At 49.3% G+C, this 21,336-nt stretch overlaps 1 protein-coding gene across 1 annotated transcript in view; it reads left to right on the forward strand.

Moving 5' to 3' along the window:
- The window catches only part of LOC112432442 (echinoderm microtubule-associated protein-like 6), a 43,135-nt gene that overhangs the window by 13,566 nt on the left and 8,233 nt on the right, over positions 1–21,336 (forward strand). Inside the window, exons 10-32 of the mRNA XM_076891973.1 lie at positions 717–858; positions 932–1,046; positions 3,512–3,721; positions 3,805–3,972; positions 4,500–4,606; positions 6,711–6,829; positions 7,155–7,341; positions 9,390–9,495; positions 10,072–10,165; positions 10,249–10,349; positions 10,583–10,785; positions 10,862–10,973; positions 11,752–11,879; positions 13,102–13,243; positions 13,340–13,492; positions 14,104–14,235; positions 14,736–14,824; positions 14,992–15,168; positions 15,480–15,623; positions 15,753–15,757; positions 15,799–15,851; positions 16,245–16,371; positions 21,230–21,308. Coding sequence (XP_076748088.1) covers positions 717–858; positions 932–1,046; positions 3,512–3,721; positions 3,805–3,972; positions 4,500–4,606; positions 6,711–6,829; positions 7,155–7,341; positions 9,390–9,495; positions 10,072–10,165; positions 10,249–10,349; positions 10,583–10,785; positions 10,862–10,973; positions 11,752–11,879; positions 13,102–13,243; positions 13,340–13,492; positions 14,104–14,235; positions 14,736–14,824; positions 14,992–15,168; positions 15,480–15,623; positions 15,753–15,757; positions 15,799–15,851; positions 16,245–16,371; positions 21,230–21,308 — 2,893 coding nt within the window. The remainder of the gene's footprint in view (positions 1–716; positions 859–931; positions 1,047–3,511; positions 3,722–3,804; positions 3,973–4,499; positions 4,607–6,710; positions 6,830–7,154; positions 7,342–9,389; positions 9,496–10,071; positions 10,166–10,248; positions 10,350–10,582; positions 10,786–10,861; positions 10,974–11,751; positions 11,880–13,101; positions 13,244–13,339; positions 13,493–14,103; positions 14,236–14,735; positions 14,825–14,991; positions 15,169–15,479; positions 15,624–15,752; positions 15,758–15,798; positions 15,852–16,244; positions 16,372–21,229; positions 21,309–21,336) is intronic.

A 21,336-nucleotide genomic window follows, 5' to 3' on the forward strand; every position in this document is an offset into this window, starting at 1 on the left:
TAATTGGTTTCCTATGTGAATGACAGATTATGTGCGTCCAGTCTTGGTGCCTGTGTACAAATTAAAGCTGTTTCTGTAAAGTGTTGATGGTTTTCTTCCTCTCTCTGTCCTGTGGTGTCCCCCAAGGCTCTAGTTTTGGCCCATTACTGCTTTCTTTACATACGTTAAAATGTCTTAAAGACCTAAAGAATAAACATGAATTTAATTTTATGTTTGTGAAAGAATAAAACAGGTTGTTATGTTTGTGCTGCCTCCGTTGGCCACTCAGCGTCATGCATCCATCAGTCTGGGACACGAACATGTGATTACTCCAGTTTTGGAGTCACTGCATTGACTTCCTGTCAGTTTTAGGCTTGATTTGATTGTTTTAAAGATTTTAAATGTGCCGGCACGGCTGCACCGGTCTGATCCTAGTCGTGTTCACGCTCCTGTCAGAGCATCGCGGCCTGCTGATCAGGTGATCGTCCATATTAGGATTTAGACTTAAAGTTAGAGCGATGGAGCTTTTTCAGCTCTTACTCCGAATCTCTGGAATATCGAATACCGTCCCATTTCACCGCCCGACCCGTTTCTACTTTTAAGATTTCTGCTTATAATCAAACTCATTTCTACTCTCTGGCCTTTAACTTGAACAAGCCTTTACGTTAAATGTGCTGTACGAACACAGTCACGCTGTTTTTGTAACGTATGCGTGTGCTGGTCTCCGCTCCTCTCAGAGACATGACTGAGGTCGTTCACATCAAGGACAGGAAGGAGGTGATCCACGAGATGAAGTTCTCGCCGGACGGCGCCTACCTCGCTGTCGGCTCCAACGATGGACTGGTGGACATCTACGCTGTCGCCCAGAGATACAAGAAGGTCGTGTTGGAGAGACAGCGAAGAAGGTTGAGATGTTAGAAGCGAAGCTAACTCCGTCTCTGACTGTCTGCAGGTTGGAGAGTGCAGCCAGTCCTCCAGTTTCATCACTCACCTGGACTGGACGCTGGACAGCAAGATCCTGCAGACCAACGACGGAGCTGGAGACCGCTTCTTCTACCGGATGCCCCGTGAGTCTCTGGGGTCGTAGGTCAAACCTGAAGCTGGGCTGATTCTGCTCATTCTCACCATCTTTTTATTCTTGGCCTCCGCCTGAGTAGCTTTGCATGATTTAGAGCTCAGAATAATCCTTCTTCATCTTACACTGGGCCTACAAAACCTAAACCAACATTGAAAGCGTTAAAGTGACAAAGTGAAATAAAACCAGCAGAAATAAACTGAGTTTAAAGTGAACCCTGTGACGCCGACTCCATGCTCTCGTATCTTTGTGAATATGCTGTCGTGCTGTTTTTGCAGAATGCTGATGTTTAAAAAAAAGTTGGAGCCATGTCAGCATCCATTCTTTTTAATATCGCTGGTTTAGCTGACTCTGTGTTTTCATATTTAATCGGCCTCTGAGGACCGAGTGGGCGCTGGAGACGTCCGTCTGCTCTGCAGGTAGCGCTCGTCTGCAGAAGCTGGAGCTCTCCTGCTCATTCCCACCTCCTGAACACCACCAGGGCAGCTGTGGATGATTTACATCCATCTTCTTCCGCTTGTCTGGGGCCGGGTTGCGGGGGCAGCAGCCTAAGCAGAGAAGCCCAGACCTCGCTCTCCCCAGCCACCTCCTCATTTTAAAGAATCAATCGATCAAACTTGAGACGCTTCTCTGAATTACAGGATAACAATAATAATAATCTCAATTCTTAATCAGATATTAAAATATAAACACTAAAGTCACGTACGTGTATTTACAGTCTACATATTTTAAGAATAAAGACAATAATTGTTGTCAAAATCTATGTTTTTATAATATTTAAGAAATTAAATGATGTTGTTTAATATTGATGATCAGAGCGATGTGCTCTTCTAAGTGTGGGATCTAAACGCAGCTCATTGTCAGGATCCTGGACGCATCGTGATAAAAGAGACACGAGGACGAGCTTCAAGAAAGCTCTGAAAACAGTAATAAGAAGCTTTAACGTCTTTGTTCTCATGATGAAGATATTCGTCACTATTTTGGGTCCCACTAAAAAAACAAAGCCTGTTACATCCCTGTGAGGCCTCAGAGTTTAATGAGCTGCTGTATAAATAAACTCTGCTTATTTCAGCCTCTTTTATTTCACTTTAATGCGTCTCTGATGTTTTACTAACTTTGGACTCTCGAGCCTCATTATCGAGATCGGACCATCAAAAAATCTCTTTTTTCTCACAGTTTACTGGAGACTTCCTGTTAACGCAGTACTCTGAGGACAGTTTCACTACCTGCAGCGTGCTCATTACTGACAGCTCAGTGCAGGGCCGTGGCTCATGGGGGCCCGAGGGGGCTCCGCCTCCTGCAAGTCGTTTTATTTTGTTTGTTCCCGGTACGACACTCCGGGTATCCGCTGGGTGCAGAGGTCACGACCAACAGCATCACACGTGTGACCAGGTGACACAGCAGCCTGATGAAGGTCTTATCTTTAAGCGCAGGTCGACATGTTAGCGTTAGCGAGCATCAGTGCTTAGCGCCTAGCCTCACAGCCTTCAGTGGGAGCGTTTGGTTCTGCAAATACTTTCAATGATTTATTGAAATGTGCAAACACACGTGTAAATACATGTAAATACAGTGTATATGATAAAAACCTGCTGACGTCACCACTGACTGACGTGACCATGATGTTGATCCATCAGACCTGATGCTCTGGTCTTCTTGTCTCAGACCGCGGCCTTTCCTCCTGTTCACCGACACATTTGTGATGAGGCTTCAGTGAACAGCAGAGGATCAGCTGAAGGACCCGTGTTGGGTCTTTGCTGGACATGATGTTCATCTGCTGTAGACGGTTTTAGACCCTTGAAGGATTCGCTGCACACCTGCTGAGACACACCAAGTTTCCACCGTGTTGATGCAAAACTACAGTTTTATGTCAAGCTGTGGCTGCTGCTAACAAAGAGCCTAAAGACATTTAAAACGGGTTCTTTGCAGAGTCGAACAGATTCCTGACGTCTGTGCAGCTGTCAGTAAACTCTCAGACAGCAAAGCTGCACAGCCTGTATCGACACTGGCATCTCAGAATTGCACAAAATGCTTCAGTCAGACTAAAAACAAACATTTAATGATTCTGTCAGAAGTTAAAAGGCTTTTTTAGCTCGTTGCAGGTCTCCACAGAGGGAGGAGCACGCACCGGAGCGCAGGAGGCTGTCCTGGTTGAGTCCTGCTCCTTCAGCCTGTCTCCTGCACATATTCATGCCTGCGAAGGACAAGCTGCAACACTTAAATTCAAAACACGCAGAAACCCGCGGAGAGAAACGCCGCCGGCAGCGACGCAGATATGAATCTGCACCGTGAACACGTTTCTCTATCTGCTTCTGTCGGCGCGGCGGCGTCGATAAAATCTGTGGCGCTGCTGTGTATCACTTACGTCAGCACAGAGATCAGCCGCGGCGCCCTAAACTATGGAAATGAGTTTTATTCTTCGGTCGTCACTGCCGTCTTCTTCTTCTTGTCCTCCCGCAGTGGGGAAGCTGGTCAATAAGGAGGAGGTCAAAGGTCAGCGCTGGGCCTCCTGGAGTGGCGTGCTGGGCTCAGAGGTCAGCGGCATCTGGCCTAAATACTCAGCCCAGACCGAGATCAATGCCGTGGACGCCAACCCCTCCGCCGCCGTGCTCATCACCGGAGACGACCTCGGCCTCGTGAAGCTCTTCCGCTTCCCCTGCGTGAGGAAAGGTCTCCGTCTCCTCCGTCTCTCCGCTCCACGCCTTCTTTCCTCTGCTTCTTTCCTTTCATAACAAACCTGTGTTTCCTCCAAGGAGCCAAGTTTAAGAAGTACATCGGCCACTCGGCCCACGTCACCAACGTCCGCTGGTCACATGACCTGCAGTGGGTGCTGACCACAGGTGGGGCCGACCACGCCCTCTTCCAGTGGAGGTTTCTGCCGGAGTCGGTCATGAACGGAGGCCCGGACGTCAACATCCAAGGTACCCGTGAGTAACGGAGGAATCCAGCCCGCACACGCTCGCTGGAAACACCAGCCTGGGACAAACGTGAGCTTTTAGAGATTAGATCCAGCTCGGCCATCCAAGCTGCACTGGGGTCCCAGCAGGCCGTGGATAGGCTGTCGTAGTCCCACACAGACCTACAGGTAGTCAGTGGGTTCATATGTAAGAGCTTATTTATCTAAAGATTTAAATCACACGCACAGTCACCTCAAGGTGCTTTACACTGTAACACAGAGGAACACCAACAGTCACACGATCTGAAAAGATGCTTTTTAGCAGGAAGAGAAACATGCAGAAGAAGTGTGTGTTTTAAATATAATAATAATGATAATGATAAAGCATGTACAGATATCTATGCACTATGCAGGTAAAGCCAATACTTTTATATTTTATTTATGAGCATGTGAAAAACCAAAAAGTAAAATAAAAGAGATTAAAAAACATTAGAAGCAAAGTAGAAGCCTGTGATTGTGACTCTGGTGTCTTTGGTATTGTCTCCTCTTCAGACAGTCACGGAGACTCCAACAGCGAGGAGTCGGACAGCGACGTGTCTGACGTCCCGGAGCTCGACTCTGACATCGAGCAGGAGACGCAGATTCACTACGACAGACCGGTACGACCTGCGCGGCGGCGGCTGGTCGGGGGCCTCAGGTGCTCCACGCTGGCCCCGCCGAGCGGCTGTGAATGTTTCTGCTGCGGCGCCCGCTTCAGTGCGTCCGCCTCGCTCTCATTCCCATCAGCCTGCAGGGCTCAGTGTAGTTTCCATGGTGATCATGAAACACGCCTTATCTCCTCTGCCAGCCGCTGCCTGGCACACGTCCCTGTGACTGCTGTTTGCAGGGCGCCGCCAGCGTTGCAACAATATGCTGCTTGTAGATAGAGCTGAGTGTGTGTGTGTTTGTGTTTAGACTTGGTCTCTGGCTCAAAAGCTTAATTAGCTCGAGCCTGAAAAAGTGGATTATTAAAATTCCCACGCTGAGCCTGCCCGGCTTCCTTCCCTGTCCCCTTCCCTCACATAATCCCTGCTTCCTTCTCTCCTCCCTTTTCCTAAACACCTCCTCTTTCAGTTTTTCCTTCTCATCTCCACGTTTTTGCTCCTTCCCGCCCTCTGCTTCTGGTTTCAGCCCTCTTGGAGGCATGACTCTTCCATGTGTAGTTTCAGTCGATCTGGCACCGCCCACAGCTCGTAGCCATAGCTGAGGACGAGAGATCGACGCTTTGATTTCATGCTCGGCTCTCTCTCCGCCTCCATCCATCATTCACACCTGTCCATCTCCTGCTCCACCCGCCGCTCGCTGCTGAACACGGAGGGTCGAAGACCTTCTGCACAAACCGCACTTTCCCGACCAGGACCTCTTTGTTCCTCTTAGATGCTAATAGATATCTTGTTGCCAATAATAATCGTTTTTCTTGTTGATGGGCTGTTTACACTGGAAACATTCGTCTCTCACAGACTGTTGATAAATGGTCAGACTCTCAAACACCAGCGAACAGATGTGTCTGAGCCGAGGCTGCTGGCTCGCTCACCTGCTTTATTTCATACTGGCATGAACATAATAACTGAACATCAGCATTAAGTGCTGTTTATTAAGCAGTAAGTGCAGAGAGGTTTCAGTGCTCTCCTTTAGATTAAAATAAAAGTCAATAACTGAATTCAAGGAGCTGTTTGGCTTTGATTTATTGTCTCTGGAGGTGAAGTCGAAGCAACCGAATCGTCTCCGGTCACAGTTAAACGCTCAGCCGCCGTGACTCTGCAGCGTTTTGTAAATGAAAGCAAAGGGAAAGTGGAGCGCCGCCAGTCCCAAACCTCCAGGGAGCAAAGCCGGTCCCTGCGAAAGTCTCAAACACGCCGACTCGACCTCGGCACATAAAGAGCAGGTGCAGTCTGTGTGCTGAGGGTGGAGGCACTGCAGTCTGCAGCTCAGCAGGCCAGCGTGTGGACAGCAGATCTACCACTTCCTGTCCTCCAAAGCCTCCACACACAGCACTGACTGCAGCTTTGCAGCACTAACACATGCAGTCGTCACAAAGCTGAAAGCTTTTACCGCCGTCGCAGGTTGAACGCTCTGCTCAGCGATGTGCTTATTTACAGGGCTATTCTTGGTGCGCTCCCATCTCACTGACCCACATCTATCAGAGAAGTGTGGGCAGGTATCGGTCCTTATCTTTGGAGACTTGTTATTTCTTCTTCCTCTGAAGCTCGGACTGAGTTTGAGAAAAAAGGCGTTGGGGTTCGCAGCTCCATCCGCCTGCAATCAGCTGCAAAATCAATGAAATGTTTGGTAAATGTGCTGAAGGTGAGCTGGTTACTGCAGGCTGCACGTGTTGTTCCTGAGCATCGCAGCTCCTGCAGAAGCTTCTGATTCTTTGTCTCACCTGCACCTGCTGCCTCACTTTGTTTTGCTGCTGATTGAACAGATTTCATCCGGGATGTTTTTATCCGTCGCCGGTGTTCCTGGGTAAATAAAGATTAGGTTTCGGGATAATCAGCATGGCTGTATACGATTCTCTTCATAAGAAGTGAAAATCACCCTGAATCTGAAATCTGTTTATTGCATGTGTACGTTGAGGTGTTTTGAGCTTCTGATCCTCTGCAGCAGCAGCAGCAGTGTTGGGCGTTCATGCTCTCCAGAGGAAGAACCCTTTCAGTGTAAATGTCTGTTTCCTGTCTGGATTACCTCCACGTGAGCGTTGGAGCGTGTTTGCTGTCTGCGCAGGTGTATAAGGAGGACCTGCCTCAGCTGCGACAGCAGAGCAGAGAGAAGAAGCAGCAGGTTGGATCTCTGAAGAGGCAGAAAGGACCGGACCAAGGCCTGCGACTGCAGTTTGTTCACGGGTAACTCAGCCGGCCTGTGGTCGTTGTAACATGCAAGCTTTATGTCATTAAAGGTCACACGTGGGGCGTGTTTTTACTGCGGTTGAGTGATATTAGATATTATTATAACGGTGTTGTGTTAAAATCTCGTACACACCGCTGAGCATAATCATCGTTTATCCTCTACAAGACATTAAAATAAGAAACCACACAGACACGTTTCTGTGGGTGTAACAGAGAGACAACACTGCCACCATCAGGTCAAACTGCAAACAGCATCAGCCAAAGATGTGCATGATCACACGTGTGTGTCTGTGCAATACTAAAAAATGATTTCTCTGTGCAGTTACCGTGGCTACGACTGCAGGAACAACCTGTTTTACACGCAGGGCGGGGAGGTGTTGTACCACGTAGCAGCGGTGGGCGTGGTCTACAACCGTCAGCTGCATAGCCAGCGCTTCTACCTGGGCCACGACGATGACATCCTGAGCCTCAGCATCCACCCGCTGAAGGACTACGCCGCCACGGGACAGGTGAGGCAAACACGGGACCGACGGTCACGTGGTCGTCTGGACTGTGATGGATGATGCTGTGTTTAAGGCTACAATCGAATGTTGAACAGAAAGATACTTTAGCATTTAAAGCAGGGGTGTCGAACTCCAACCCTCGAGGGCCGGTGTCCTGCAGGTTTGAGATCTCATCCTGGGTCAACACACCTGAATCACATGATGAGTTCATTCCCAGGTCTCTGGAGAACTTCAGTGCATGTTGAGGAGGTCATTTAGCCATTTAAATCAGCTGTGTTGGATCAAGGACACATCTGAAACCTGCAGGACACCGGCCCTCGAGGCCTGGAGTTCAACACCTGTGGTGTAAACGGACCTGGAAGGTCTCTGGGCTGTGACTTAAAGACAGTTTAGTTTTATCCATAATTGGTATTTATTTGGATAAAGTTGAGTTTTGTTGATCATGCTCCACGTTTCCAAATCTGCACATTTGGAGTGCCGCAAGGATTGATTTTAGGGCCTCTGTTATTTAGCTTGTATATTACTGACCTCACACTGGGCTGTGAGGATGTTCAAATTCTCCTGTGTGCAGATGACAGTCGTCTGTGGCCACAAAGCTTTGTGTACACGGTCCCTGCGACCCTGACATGGATTGATATATGGATGGGTGGATGGATGGATGGATGGATGGATGCATGGATGGATGGATGGATGGATGGATGGATGGATGAATGGATGGATGGATGCATGATGGATGGATGCATGGATTGATAGATGGATGGATGAATGCATGAATGGATGCATGGATGAATGGATGGATGCATGGATGGATGGATGCATGGATGAATGGATGGATGGATGCATGAATGGATGGATGAGTGGATGGATGCATGGATGGATGGATGGATGAGTGGATGGATGCATGGGTGGATGAATGAATGGATGGATGCATGGATGAATGAATGGATGGATTGATGGATGGATGCATGGATGGATGCATGGATGGATGCATGGATGAGTGGATGGATGCATGGATGAATGAATGGATGGATTGATAGATGGATGCATGGATGGATGGATGAGTGGATGGATGCATGGATGGATGGATGGATGAGTGGATGGATGCATGGATGGATGATGGATGGATGGATGGATTGATAGATGGATGCATGGATGGATGGATGCATGGATGGATGGATGAGTGGATGGATGCGTGGATGGATGGATGGATGGATGGATGGATGGATGGATGGATGGATGGATTGATAGATGGATGCATGGATGGAAGCATGGGTGGATGGATGCATGGATGGATGGATGGATGGATGAGTGGATGGATATTTGGATGGATGAATGGATGGATGGATGGATTGATAGATGGATGCATGGATGGATGCATGGATGAGTGGATGGATGCATGGATGAATGAATGGATGGATTGATAGATGGATGCATGGATGGATGGATGAGTGGATGGATGCATGGATGGATGGATGGATGAGTGGATGGATGCATGGATGGATGATGGATGGATGGATGGATGGATTGATAGATGGATGCATGGATGGATGGATGCATGGATGGATGGATGAGTGGATGGATGCGTGGATGGATGGATGGATGGATGGATGGATTGATAGATGGATGCATGGATGGAAGCATGGGTGGATGGATGCATGGATGGATGGATGGATGGATGAGTGGATGGATGCATGGATGGATGAGTGGATGGATGCATGGATGGATGGATGCATGGATTGATAGATGGATGGGCTTGTCTGATTGTCTATTTTTTTATCATTTTAAGGTGGATATTGGATAAGCAGTACTTCTCCAGTTTTATGGACTGCATACTGCACCGTGTAGGTTTTTTTGGACACTCCGAGTTGCCGTGACTATTATTAATCGGCTTTGATCAGCTTATCTGTTGTTTCATGTTTTGCTATTTAAAACTTGTTGTTCTGCAGGTGTTGCAGGAGCTTTAGTTTCTTCAGACCGTCTGCACCTTCGTCTGCTCTGCCACAAACCTCTCGCTGTTTCTTCTTAACGTCGCATTTAATGTTGGTGCTGTGCAGGTGGGGAGGGACCCGGCCGTCCACGTGTGGGACATCCAGACTCTGAAGTGCCTCTCTCTGCTCAAAGGCTTTCATCAGAGAGGAGTGTGTGCGCTGGACTTCTCAGGTGTGTGTGTGTATATGAGCACGTACACACTGTGTATAAGGATGGATGGCAGCACCGTGATTGATAAAATCCTGCTTTAAAGACTTAAAGAACTGAGCGTCTTCACCATGTTGGTAAAACCAGGGGTGATGGACGAGGGCGGAGCAGCTGTCTGGTCCTTTGTGACTATCATGGAGACATAATTTACAAAATAAACAGGACAAATTAGAGTGAACGTCTCGCACTTCAGTCCACCTTTTATAGGCACAGTGCATTAGAGATCCACAGGACACGACACATTCCCACCTCACTGGAAACATCAAAACTTGATTAAAAGCATTAAAATAAAGGTAAATGACAATGTGACATTAAGAAAACGAGCCTGAGAGTTCACAGATACTAAAACGGTCAACATCGTATGAAACAAAGTCGTCTCTGGAGGCGTTCACGACATTTTTGTGTCTGCAAAAGATTTCGACGTCACTGCAAACTGTGGTCGACACGACTGAAAAACTGTGGGTGTGTTTTACACGCCAGCTTATTTTAAAGCTTTGATTGGACTCACAGTAAACAGCTGATCTGTGTTTCCTCTCACAGCTGATGGGAAGAGTCTGGTTTCGGTGGGAATCGATGATGGACATTCGATCGTCGTCTGGGACTGGAAGAGAGGAGAGAAGCTCGCCACTGCCCGGTACTCGCCTGTCTGCTGCTGACCTTAACGTTTACCTGCACAGAGCTGCAGCTGACGGTTACTGACTGTCCGTCTTCTCTCAGGGGTCACAAGGACAAGATCTTCGTGGTGAAGTGTAATCCCATGGTCACGGACAAACTGGTCACTGTGGGAATCAAACACATCAAGTTCTGGCAGCTTGCAGGTAAAACTGCAGCGTCGATGTTTCACTTTGTCGTTTAGCGTTTATCCCACAGCCGCTCGCCATAACTGGCACCAGTTTAAGCAGGTGAGCCGGCCCCGTACAGGCGTTACAGGTGTGAGGTTTTACCCTGGCAGTCTGTGGGGACTGACTGGAGCCCCTGCTGGACACTAGAGGAGCTGCTGCAGGGTGCTGTAGGTCACAGTGTGACGGAGCACTTCCCCTCTGTCCTCCAGGTGGCGGTTTGACCTTCAAGCGCGGCGCTTTTAGGAGCATCCGCCGGCCGGAGACCATGATGTCAGTGTGCTACGGCCGCACTGAGGCGCTGGTGTTCTCCGGAACCGCCACCGGAGACGTTTACATCTGGAAGGAGCCGCTGCTGCTGAAAACGGTGAAGGCCCACGACGGGCCGGTGTTCGCCACGTTCTCCCTGGACAAGGTGAGGAGGGCAGACCTGAACCCCACCCACGGCCTCTGTGAGGTATTTAAACTCAGTGACATCTGCTTGTCTGCAGGGCTTTGTGACGGGTGGGAAGGACGGCGTGGTGGAGCTGTGGGACGACATGTTTGATCGCTGCCTGAAAACCTACGCCATCAAGAGAGCAGCGCTGTCCCCGGGGTCGAAAGGTGCTTAGATTCAGTCACGATTACAGCTCCACCTTATCGTTTAAGGTGGACTGACTGTGCCCTGATCCCACCAATCAGAGTCTGAGATTCTGTTTGGACACGCAGCTCAAAGCACGCGAGAGCGGCGTGACGGCTGATGATGTCATCAGTTTTTAAAGACTCTGATGGCTGAGCTGATGTTTACAAAGATAAACAATAAGCAAACGTTTGATGCTGAAACGTGATCGTGGTGTAAACTCAGCCAGATGTTAAACATCTGCATGCTGTGTCACTACGAGCCTCAGCCAGTGGGTTTGCTGCCTGTACCAGGCTCACCTGTGGCGTCTCCTGACAGGTGAGACTCAAACCCACTGACCACTTCATGTTTTCAGTTTTTCTCCTAACAACACAGAGATGCTCTGTAACTCGGTGGAGTTTCATATGTAACCTGTGGAGCAGAACCTCTTCTGTCCAACGCTGCCATCATGTGGACGTGCAGCTGAAACTGCAAAAATATCCAGGTTTGGAAAAGAGAGCAGTTACTGGAAAGAGCCGCCTTTAGTCCAGGCTGCTCAGCCGATCACAGAGACGATTACAGAGAGACAGTAATTAAGCCAACCCGATCGCCCAGGACACAGGGAGATCTTTTTGATTTTGCTTTAATCATTTCGGCAGCTTCATCTTTATAAAAAGGAAACGAGGCAGACTAGAGAAACTCAGACCGAAAAACAACTACAGAGAGACTTTACAGCAGAAACAGAGACCAGAAAAGACGATACAGAGATGTGTGTGTGTGCAGGACTGTTGCTGGAGGACAACCCGTCCATCAGGGCCATCACCCTGGGTCACGGTCACATCCTGGTGGGAACCAAAAACGGAGAAGTTCTGGAGATTGACAAGACCGGACCCATGACCCTGCTGGTGCAGGTGGGAATACTGTGTGTGTGTGTGTGTGTGTGCACCTGTTTCCATGGTGAGGGGACGTCTGGTGCCTGTGGACCTGATTTCAATTCAATTCAGTTTTATTTATACAGCATGAAATCACAACAACAGTCGCCTCAAACTCTTTATATTGTAAGGCAGACCCTACAATAACACATACAGAGAAAAACCCAACAATCATGTGACCCCGTATGAGCAGCACTTTGGCGACAGTGGGAAGGAAAAACTCCCTTTTAACAGGAAGAAACCTCCGGCAGAACCAGGCTCAGGGAGGGGCGGGGCCATCTGCTGTGATTGGTTGGGGTGAGAGAAGGAAGACAGGATAAAGACATGCTGTGGAAGAGAGACAGAGGTTAATAACAGATATGATTCAATGCAGAGAGGTCTGTTAACACATAGTGAGTGAAGAAGAAACACCCAGTGCATCATGGGAATCCCCGGCAGCCTACGTCTATTGCAGCATAAACTAAGGGAGGATTCAGGGTCACCTAGTCCAGCCCTAACTATATGCTTTAGCAAAAAGGAAAGTTTGAAGCCTAATCTTGAAAGTAGAGATAGTGTCTGTCTCCTGAATCCAAACTGGAAGCTGGTTCCACAGAAGAGGGGCCTGAAAACTGAAGGCTCTGCCTCCCATTCTACTTTTAAATACTCTAGGAACAACAAGTAGGCCTGCAGATCGAGAGCGAAGTGCTCTAATAGGGTGATATGGTACTACAAGGTCATTAAGATAAGATGGGGCCTGATTATTTAAGACCTTGTATGTGAGGAGCAGGATTTTGAATTCTGGATTTAACAGGAAGCCAACAGGAGAAATCTGCTCTCTCTTTCTAGTCCCTGTCAGGACTCTTGCTGCAGCATTTTGGATCAGCTGAAGGCTTTTCAGGGAGTTTTTAGGACTTCCTGATAATAATGAATTACAGTCGTCCAGCCTGGAAGTAATAAATGCATGAACTAGTTTTTCAGCGTCACTCTGAGACAGGATATTTCTAATTTTAGAGATGTTGCACAAATGGAAGAAAGCAGTCTGATATATTTGTTTAATATGTGCGTTGAAGGACATGTCCTGGTCAAAAATGACTCCAAGGTTCCTCACAGCGTTACTGGAGGCCAAGGTAATGCCATCTCCTGTCATGTGTCTCCTGTTCCTGCTGCACGTTCACATCATCATGGTAATATTGTGTGTGTGTGTGTGTGTGTGTGTGTGTAGGGTCACATGGAGGGCGAGGTTTGGGGTTTGGCCCCCCACCCCCTCCTCCCCGTTTGCGCCACCGTCAGCGATGACAAAACGCTGCGGCTGTGGGAGACGTCAGCCAATCACCGCATGGTGGCCGTCCGCAAGCTGAAGAGAGGTCAGAGTAACGGGACGGGCGTCCGCTTTTACTAATGTCCCTGAACGCGTCACAGCTCCAGATTGCCAGTAATCGGATACTTGGTGCGTGTTGCAGGCGGTCGCTGCTGCGCCTTTTCTCCTGACGGGAAAGCGTTGGCGGTCGGTCTGAGCGACGGCGGCGTGCTGGTGGTGAACGCAGACACGCTGGAGGACCTGCTGAGCTTCCACCATCGGCGTGACGCCATTTCTGATATCCGCTTTTCCCCAGGTACACACACACACACACACACACACACACACACACAGTCATTTACTGCAGATGTTTCATTCTGTGCACTTTGAAATCAGCTGTTAAGCTAACACGTGTCTGCCTGGACTGTGAGACACCCTGGAGAACGCACCAGGCCACGGTGCTAACCGCTGATGTGTTTCCTCCTCCTTCGCTGGTGGCAGCGATGAGCTGAAACATCTGCAGCCGTTGGCTCTTATATCACATGCCGCCTGCTTTTTTATCAACGGTTCCCTTTGACGAACACATCAGGAGAAGCTTTACAGAACCCCCCCAGATGAACACAGCTCTTTGTTGAGGTGTTGCCAGGTCAGGCAGGTAGATATGGAGGGTGAAAATAACCAGCCACAGTTTCCTGTCCTGACTTCTGTCTTACAAAAAGAGGAGGATCAGTCAGAACACCACCTTCCTGCACACACGCTGCGAGGTTTTATAAAGACGGCTGTCGTGTTTGTAAATGTGTGAGCTTCGCTGTGCACATGAACTGTTGTAACTTAAAGGCAGAGCCATGAACGTGCTGATTTGCTGTGATCTGATCTTTTGTGGGTCATGTGACAGACTGTGTGTGTTCCGGGTGTTCGTGCTCTCAGACTCAGGTAAATACCTGGCGGTGGCGTCACACGACAGCTTCGTGGACATCTACAACGTGCTGAGCAGCAAGAGAGTCGGCATCTGTAAAGGAGCGTCCAGTTACATCACGCACATCGACTGGGACGCCCGAGGTAGCACACGGCTCTCTCTCTCTCTCCCATCCGAGTCGCTCTCACACCTGCACACACCTGACAACAGCAGTGCTTGTTAAATCATAATTTCACACTTTAGATGCTGCCCTCCGCCCAGCAGGGGGCGCTGTTTAACAGAGTAAAGGCCTCAGAGTAAACGCTGGGCCTCTGGAGACGAGCGTCCTCCGGTTTTTCCCGCTCGGTGAGCAGCCGGCGAGTGTTTGCGGACATGTTGGCGTCTTCTGTGCAAACTGTGCTGCTGTCTGCTACCAACCAAAACAACCACGCTCAGGTTATTGGTCCATATTTCCATAGCAACCAGAGGTTATCAGGGGTCACCGACCCGTCCCTAATGTGACTGAGGACTAAGTTAAAGGGTAAATGCTAATTTTGAATGATGCACAGAGAGTCTGCGAGCAGACGGCGAGATCTGCGAGCGCGTTCAGCCGCTGCGTTATTCTTAGTCCAGACGATGTTTCTCTGCTGTCTTTGTGCTGCAGGTAAACTGCTGCAGGTCAACACGGGAGCCAAAGAGCAGCTGTTCTTTGAAGCCCCGCGAGGAAAACGACAAACCATCAGAAACTGTGAGGTCAGTGTGCATGCTGAGCGAGAGGAGGAGGAGCTGGGGTTCATGATGTCACGCCTCCAACGTATTTCCAGCGGCGTGAACGAGTCCGTTTGTTTCGTACCGGAGACAGAAAAGCTTGACGTGTGGAAACGACCCGTGTGTGTCGTGTTGTGTGTGTGTTTGTGCAGCTGGAGCGGATCGAGTGGGCCGGCTGGACGTCGGTTCTGGGCTCCACCTGTGAGGGAATCTGGCCGACGCACAGCGACATCACCGACATCAACGCCACGTCGCTCACCAGAGACCACGCGCTGCTCGCCACCGGAGACGACTTTGGCTTCCTCAAACTGTTCAGCTATCCCGTCAGAGTACGACACACAACCTCAACGACACACACACACACACACACACACACACTGTACAGAGAAGACTGCATTCTTTCTAGTGGCCAGCAGGGGGCGACTCCTCTGGGTTCAACGCTGTCTGATTGTTCTGAAGTGCTCGCCTCGCGGTTTCTCAGCCACAGCCTCCCAGGTTTCAATGTGGCGATAGAAAAGTCAGTTTGGATAACTTGTGTGACTTCCTGTAAAGTTAGGACCAATCAGAGTGCCCCTCTGACCTCAGGTGTTTGAGTGTGTGTACCTTTCCTCTTAAGGACCTGCTTCCTTTCCTCCTGCAGGGTCAGTACGCTCGCTTTAAGCGTTACGTGGGCCACAGCGCACAGGTCACAAACGTCCGCTGGGCTCAGGATGACTCCACGCTCCTGACGGTGGGCGGGGCTGACACCGCCCTGATGATCTGGGTGAGGGAGCGAGGAGGCGTGGTCAGCGTGGAGGGGGACGGGCCTTTGTTTCGCGACTCCTCGCTGTCTACGAGCGGTCGGCTGTCGCGAAACAAAGGCCCGTCCCCCTCCACGCTGACACCGCCCTGATGATCTGGGTGAGGGAGCGAGGAGGCGTGGTCAGCGTGGAGGGGGACGGGCCTTTGTTTCGCAACAGCCGACCGCTCGTAGACAGCGAGGAGTCGGATGACGACATCGAGGAGGACGGAGGTTTGAAAATATTGTTTCGATAAACACGAATCCAAAGTTTACAGTTTCGTCTTTAATCGTAGCATCGGCAACATCATGAACAGAGAGCAGCGCTGGTGCTAAACTCAGCAGACGTCTCTGCACCAGCTCACAGTTCAAAAAACGAGGTTCAGATCTGCACCAAACACGATGGCGTCGCCCTTTATCCGTACTCCACCTCTCAGCTATCGTAGCTGTGACATCATAAAGCAGACACAGACAAACCTTCATGCATCCAAACAAACACGAACAAAGTCTCTGCCTGAAAGCTTCAATGCAAAAATGTCTGGATCCAGGTGTCACATGACCTCTCAGTGAAGCACCAACATAAACCCAGAAGCCGTCCCTCAGATCTGTAACTGTGTGTGTTTAAAGGCTACGACAGCGACGTCGCCCGCGAGAAGACGGTGGATTACACCACGAAGATGTACGCCGTCAGCATCAGAGCGATGAGAGGAACCAAACCTCACCAACAGCTGAAGGAGCTCTCTGCTGAGGAGAGGTACGCACACACACACATGCACACGCACACACGTGCACACACACATGCACACACACACCTGCACACATACACGTGCACACACACATGCACACGCACACACGTGCACACACGCACACACCTGCACACATACACGTGCACACACACATGCACACGCACACACGTGCACACACGCACACACATGCACACACACGTGCACACACACATGCACACGCACACACGTGCACACACGCACACACATGCACACACACATGCACACACACACCTGCACACATACACGTGCACACACACATGCACACATACACGTGCACACACACATGCACACACACACCTGCACACATACACGTGCACACACATGCACACGCACACACGTGCACACACATGCACACACGCACGTGCACACACACATGCACACAAACACCTGCACACATACACGTGCACACACACATGCACACACACACGTGCACACATACACGTGCACACACACACTTCTGTTTTTTACCATCATAATGAATCAGGATCTGTATTTTGGGACGGGTGCATTAAAAACATGTCGGAGTGTTGCTGGTAAAATATGACAAAGGCTCCCATATCTGAGCGCACACTAATGAAAAACATCACATTGCAAAAAACACTAGTGATACTTCCTAATACTGCAAACTAAATCATGTAGAATACTTTATGACATTTAAAAAAATCTGTAGCTTGTTTTGTCCAAATTTGTAACAATTATTTAATATATGAACAAAATAAATCTTTATGAAAATCAGAGACAGTTGAAGAGAACATGCTCTAAAATAAAACAAGGAACAAAACTTCACCGAAACTCAAAAGCTGAGACCGAGCAAGATGACAGGTAATAGTCAAAGACACTAACACAGTAAGACGGGACAAAGAGGGAGAAACACAGGACGTGATAAACTCGTACAAATGAAATCTTAACATCTTAATCTTTTGCTGACAGCAGCGAAAACATCCAACCAGAAAAATACAACAAGAGCTTCAAAGAAGTTCAAAATGGCTAAAGAACAGAAAATCGTAATCAAGAACTCTCCAGCCAGTCAGAGGTCACTCTGTGAGATTACATCTCTGTCCTGGGAGTGAGCTGGCAGAAGAAATCATGCAGTCGAAGCCCGAACAGCAAACCCATAATAAACACTGGGACCACACATTTTAACACAGCCTCTCAGCTTCAAGCTCCACAGACTTCTCCGGTTTCTTAAACGTGCAGGATGTCTTCGTGCTCTCTGTGATTTCCTTTAACGAGTTCTTGAGCTTTGTTTGACTTTCCAACATGTTCTATCCTCGCTGTCTGTTTCAGTGAAGGTGACGTTCCCTGTGTGCGCGCCCGTGTGCTGATGTGCTCGTGCATGCTCAGGCTTCTGCATGCTGAGTGGATCCTTCTGGCTGCGTTTGTAATATCGGTGTTCACAGTTCACTCAACAACAAAGGGCACCTTCAAGGAACAAATGTGTCTGCAGGGTCAGAAAGCTGCAGACCAAAGATCGATCTAAGCACCAACCAGGTTCCTTCTTCTGAAGACAAATGAGGTTTATTTGTTAAAATGTTACCATATTATAAATTATTGTGAAGAAGCTGAGCCTGGTGTCAAACGTAGATAACTGAGGGGCCTTTCATATGAACTTGTTTTGAGCAGCCACCTATCCCACACGGGGAGCTCTGGGCTTTAGGTTTTAAGTCATTGAGTGGGTGTAAAACTGATCTGGTTGCAGATTTTCACAGAGCTTAAATGTGTTTTTCAGCCCTGCAGATTTCTCCTGAACTCACAAAGTTATGACATCTCAAAAAAGCTGTAAAGATGGTTAAAAAGAGGACAAACCTGAGCCCACCCCCGTGGACCTGCAGGGTGCATGCATAAATATACTACAGTAATTGTAGAACATTAAATCAGCTGATTGCGAGGTGGTCATGTGGGAACTTTGACTGGGTTTATATGAAGTGAGGATTTTCCAGCCTGTAGAAATGGGGTTTTCCAGGCTGTGGAGTAGCAGCATCAAGTCTGTGCTCTGAGTTCATGCACAGAAGCTCCCGGTGTGCACGTCTTCTCTTCCAGCGCCTCAGTGACAGAATCTCTGACCAAATCTAGAACTTGCAGGTATTTGGAAGAAAATGGGCGGCTCCAAGTTTCAGAGTCCGGAGAATCTTTAATGATAAAGGGTGCCCGTGCTGACTGATAACTCTTGTTTTGTCCCTCTGTGGTACCCTTAGTTCCTGAGTGTTGCTGCTGCTCTCTGGCCTCGTAGAAACTCTTAATATCTCTGCTGTGTTTTAACTTGCATTCCCCTGGAGGCAGGGCATTGTCAAGTAAGTATGAGCCAACACTTACTGTGTGGATGGTCACACTTAAAACCTCAGCTGCAGCCACTTTGGATCATTTATTAAAGCCCAAAAGCAGAAATCTCTCATTTACAAATCCATTCAAACTCTTCCTCGATCAGACATAACACCACGACTCGTCGAGGCGTGGACTCAGCAGGTGTGAACAGGTCCTGTAGGTCCTGCTAGCTGTGGGGTGGAGCCTCCGTGGATCCGACTCGTTTGTCCGGCACATCTCACTGAGGCTCGACTGGACTGCGATCTTTTAAAAATTAGAGTTAACACCTCAAACTTGTCGCTGTGCTGCACAGACCGTTCCTGTTCGTGGAGGAAGGAGGCCGCGACCTTCCTCCATCGCTCTGTGGTCCAGTTCTCATTGTTGGTGCTTTCAATGGCGGACGGGGGTCAGCCTGGTCAGCCTGACAGCTTTCTATCAGAACCAGCATGAAGCTTTAGCCCGTCTGTTGGATCGGACCACACAGACCAGGCTTCAGTCCTCACACGCATCGGCCTCCACGGCCCCGTCGCTGCTTCACCGCTGTTCCTTCTTTGGACCATAAAAACTGACCCCTGCAGACCCACACAGAGCTGCCGTTTCGGAGACGCTCTGACCCAAACTGGCTCGTAGCCTCACACTCGCCCATTTTTCTGCTTCTAACATCAACTTTGAGGACAAAATGTTCACCCGCTCCCTGACAGACCCCGCCCACTAACAGGTGTCATTGGTGTTACCTGTCAGTGCTCATAATGTTATGTTGGATCGAGTTTTGGCCTAAATATGTTCGGAGCCTGACTGCAGGTAACGTGAGCCGACTGGACACACCTGTGTTTGTAAGACCACAGAGATCACAGAGTGTCAGGACAAAACCAGCCGCCATGTTCAGGGAGCGGTCTCTAGGCTTTTGGGACAACAATATTTCACCTGATGGAAGGACAGGATGTCACTTCCTGTTCCTGTGGGACTTCATCAGCAGAGAAAGATGTTCTATGGGGAGCTCGGCTGAGAATAGTCGGGTTTTCTTCAGAGTAACATCTATCAGATGTTTGGTATCGATGATACTGCAGCAGCCACCTGTGTCTCCCTTTGATAAACAGTAATCCAGGCTCTCTAAGTTCTCAGGTACAGGGCTGCACCTGCTGCTGTGAGGCCACAGGTGTACCTGTGCACGTTAGCCTGCTGACACGGTTAGCTGCACTAGCATGTTAGGCTGGCAGCCTGAGGATTAAACAGCAGCAGCAGCATGGTAGCGTTTTGTTAGCATGTACTTTTAGCCACAGTGTCTCTGAGGAGGAAAGCCTGTGTGCATGTGTGTGTGCATGTGTGTGTGCATGTGTGTGTTGAGTCTAAGTGTAGATAAGAGTGCGTGACTGTGTGTGTTTCTAAAGCTCTACCTTGGTTCTATCCCTCTGCTGTCCAGGGCATCCAGGTAACACCTGCCTGCCTGTACACGTCCTCTTCATCGTGTTCGCATCACACGCTGGCATTTCATGAAAACGTTTCAGTGCATTTTCGTCCTGTTCGGTCACTTTCATCTCTCCGTCATGCACCACTTCTCTTACGGCTTTGGCGCTTTGATGAACCGTTCGCAGCACTGAGCGATAACGTCTCGCTTCAGTTGCTAAAAACGAAAGTTTATTTGCCAACGAGGAGCCTGTGCAGACCCTGCGGACCCACGTCCAAACCAGTCGTGCTGGAGGACGATGCTGTGGTGGTGGACCTGCCCTCGTGGACTCTGACGGTTTGGTCAGAAACGTGCTCATGAGTAACCCGCTGGAGGTCACACAGAGGAGCAGACACCTGTGCAGCTCAGCTCCTGTAACGTCTGCTGGTATCTGCTCCTCCACATGTGCAGGGAGATACAGACGGTCCGTACCATCCTGGAGGAGCTGACGGGGGTGCACCACCACCTGCTAATCTATTTCCTTTTTGGGGTGGTCTCATTGTTGCCCCTCCAGTGCACCTGTTGTCACTTTGAGTTGCACCTGTGCAGGTGAAACAGGTTCATAAGTGGATACTGAAGTTTAACTGTTGTTACCGTGACGATCGACGATGCAGTGGACCTGGTTCACTCACCGCAAAATCCTGCAATTACTGCAACAGTTACTAGAGTTATTACTCTGATTAGTAGCAGAACCTTCCTCCTGTAGGTTTCAGGTGCTTCGGCAGGTCGACGCTCTCGGTTTAGTGAAAGGTTGCATTAAACTCCGCCTCTTCCCTCTAGTCGCCAACAGACAACAAAGAGCACAGTGACGCTGTAACGTTAACAAATCTGAGTGATTTAACTCTGTCAGAAGCAGAACGGCTGCTCTAACCCAAATGGCTGCTGGTCTGAGTTCACAGAAAGAGGGCGGAGCACCAGCACACCGCCGGATCAGCTGTTTAACCCCCCGATGTGTAGTTCATGTTGTCTCCATGTCTGTGCTCCACCCGTGTGTCTCTGATCTCGTCCTTTAACATGTAAATGAATGTTTTTCTGTCTTTGACTCATCGACCGATTCATTGACACGCTGATCGATCCTCCAGGCCGCCAGTGAGCCGAGCGGCGCCGCAGCCCGAGAAACTCCAGAAAAACAACGTGTCCAAGAAGAAGCGGCCGGTCGAGGTGAGTCTGTCCGTCCGTCCGTCGGCCC

Source organism: Maylandia zebra, linkage group LG13 (assembly GCF_041146795.1).
Source record: "Maylandia zebra isolate NMK-2024a linkage group LG13, Mzebra_GT3a, whole genome shotgun sequence".
Taxonomy (NCBI): Eukaryota; Metazoa; Chordata; class Actinopteri; order Cichliformes; family Cichlidae; genus Maylandia; species Maylandia zebra.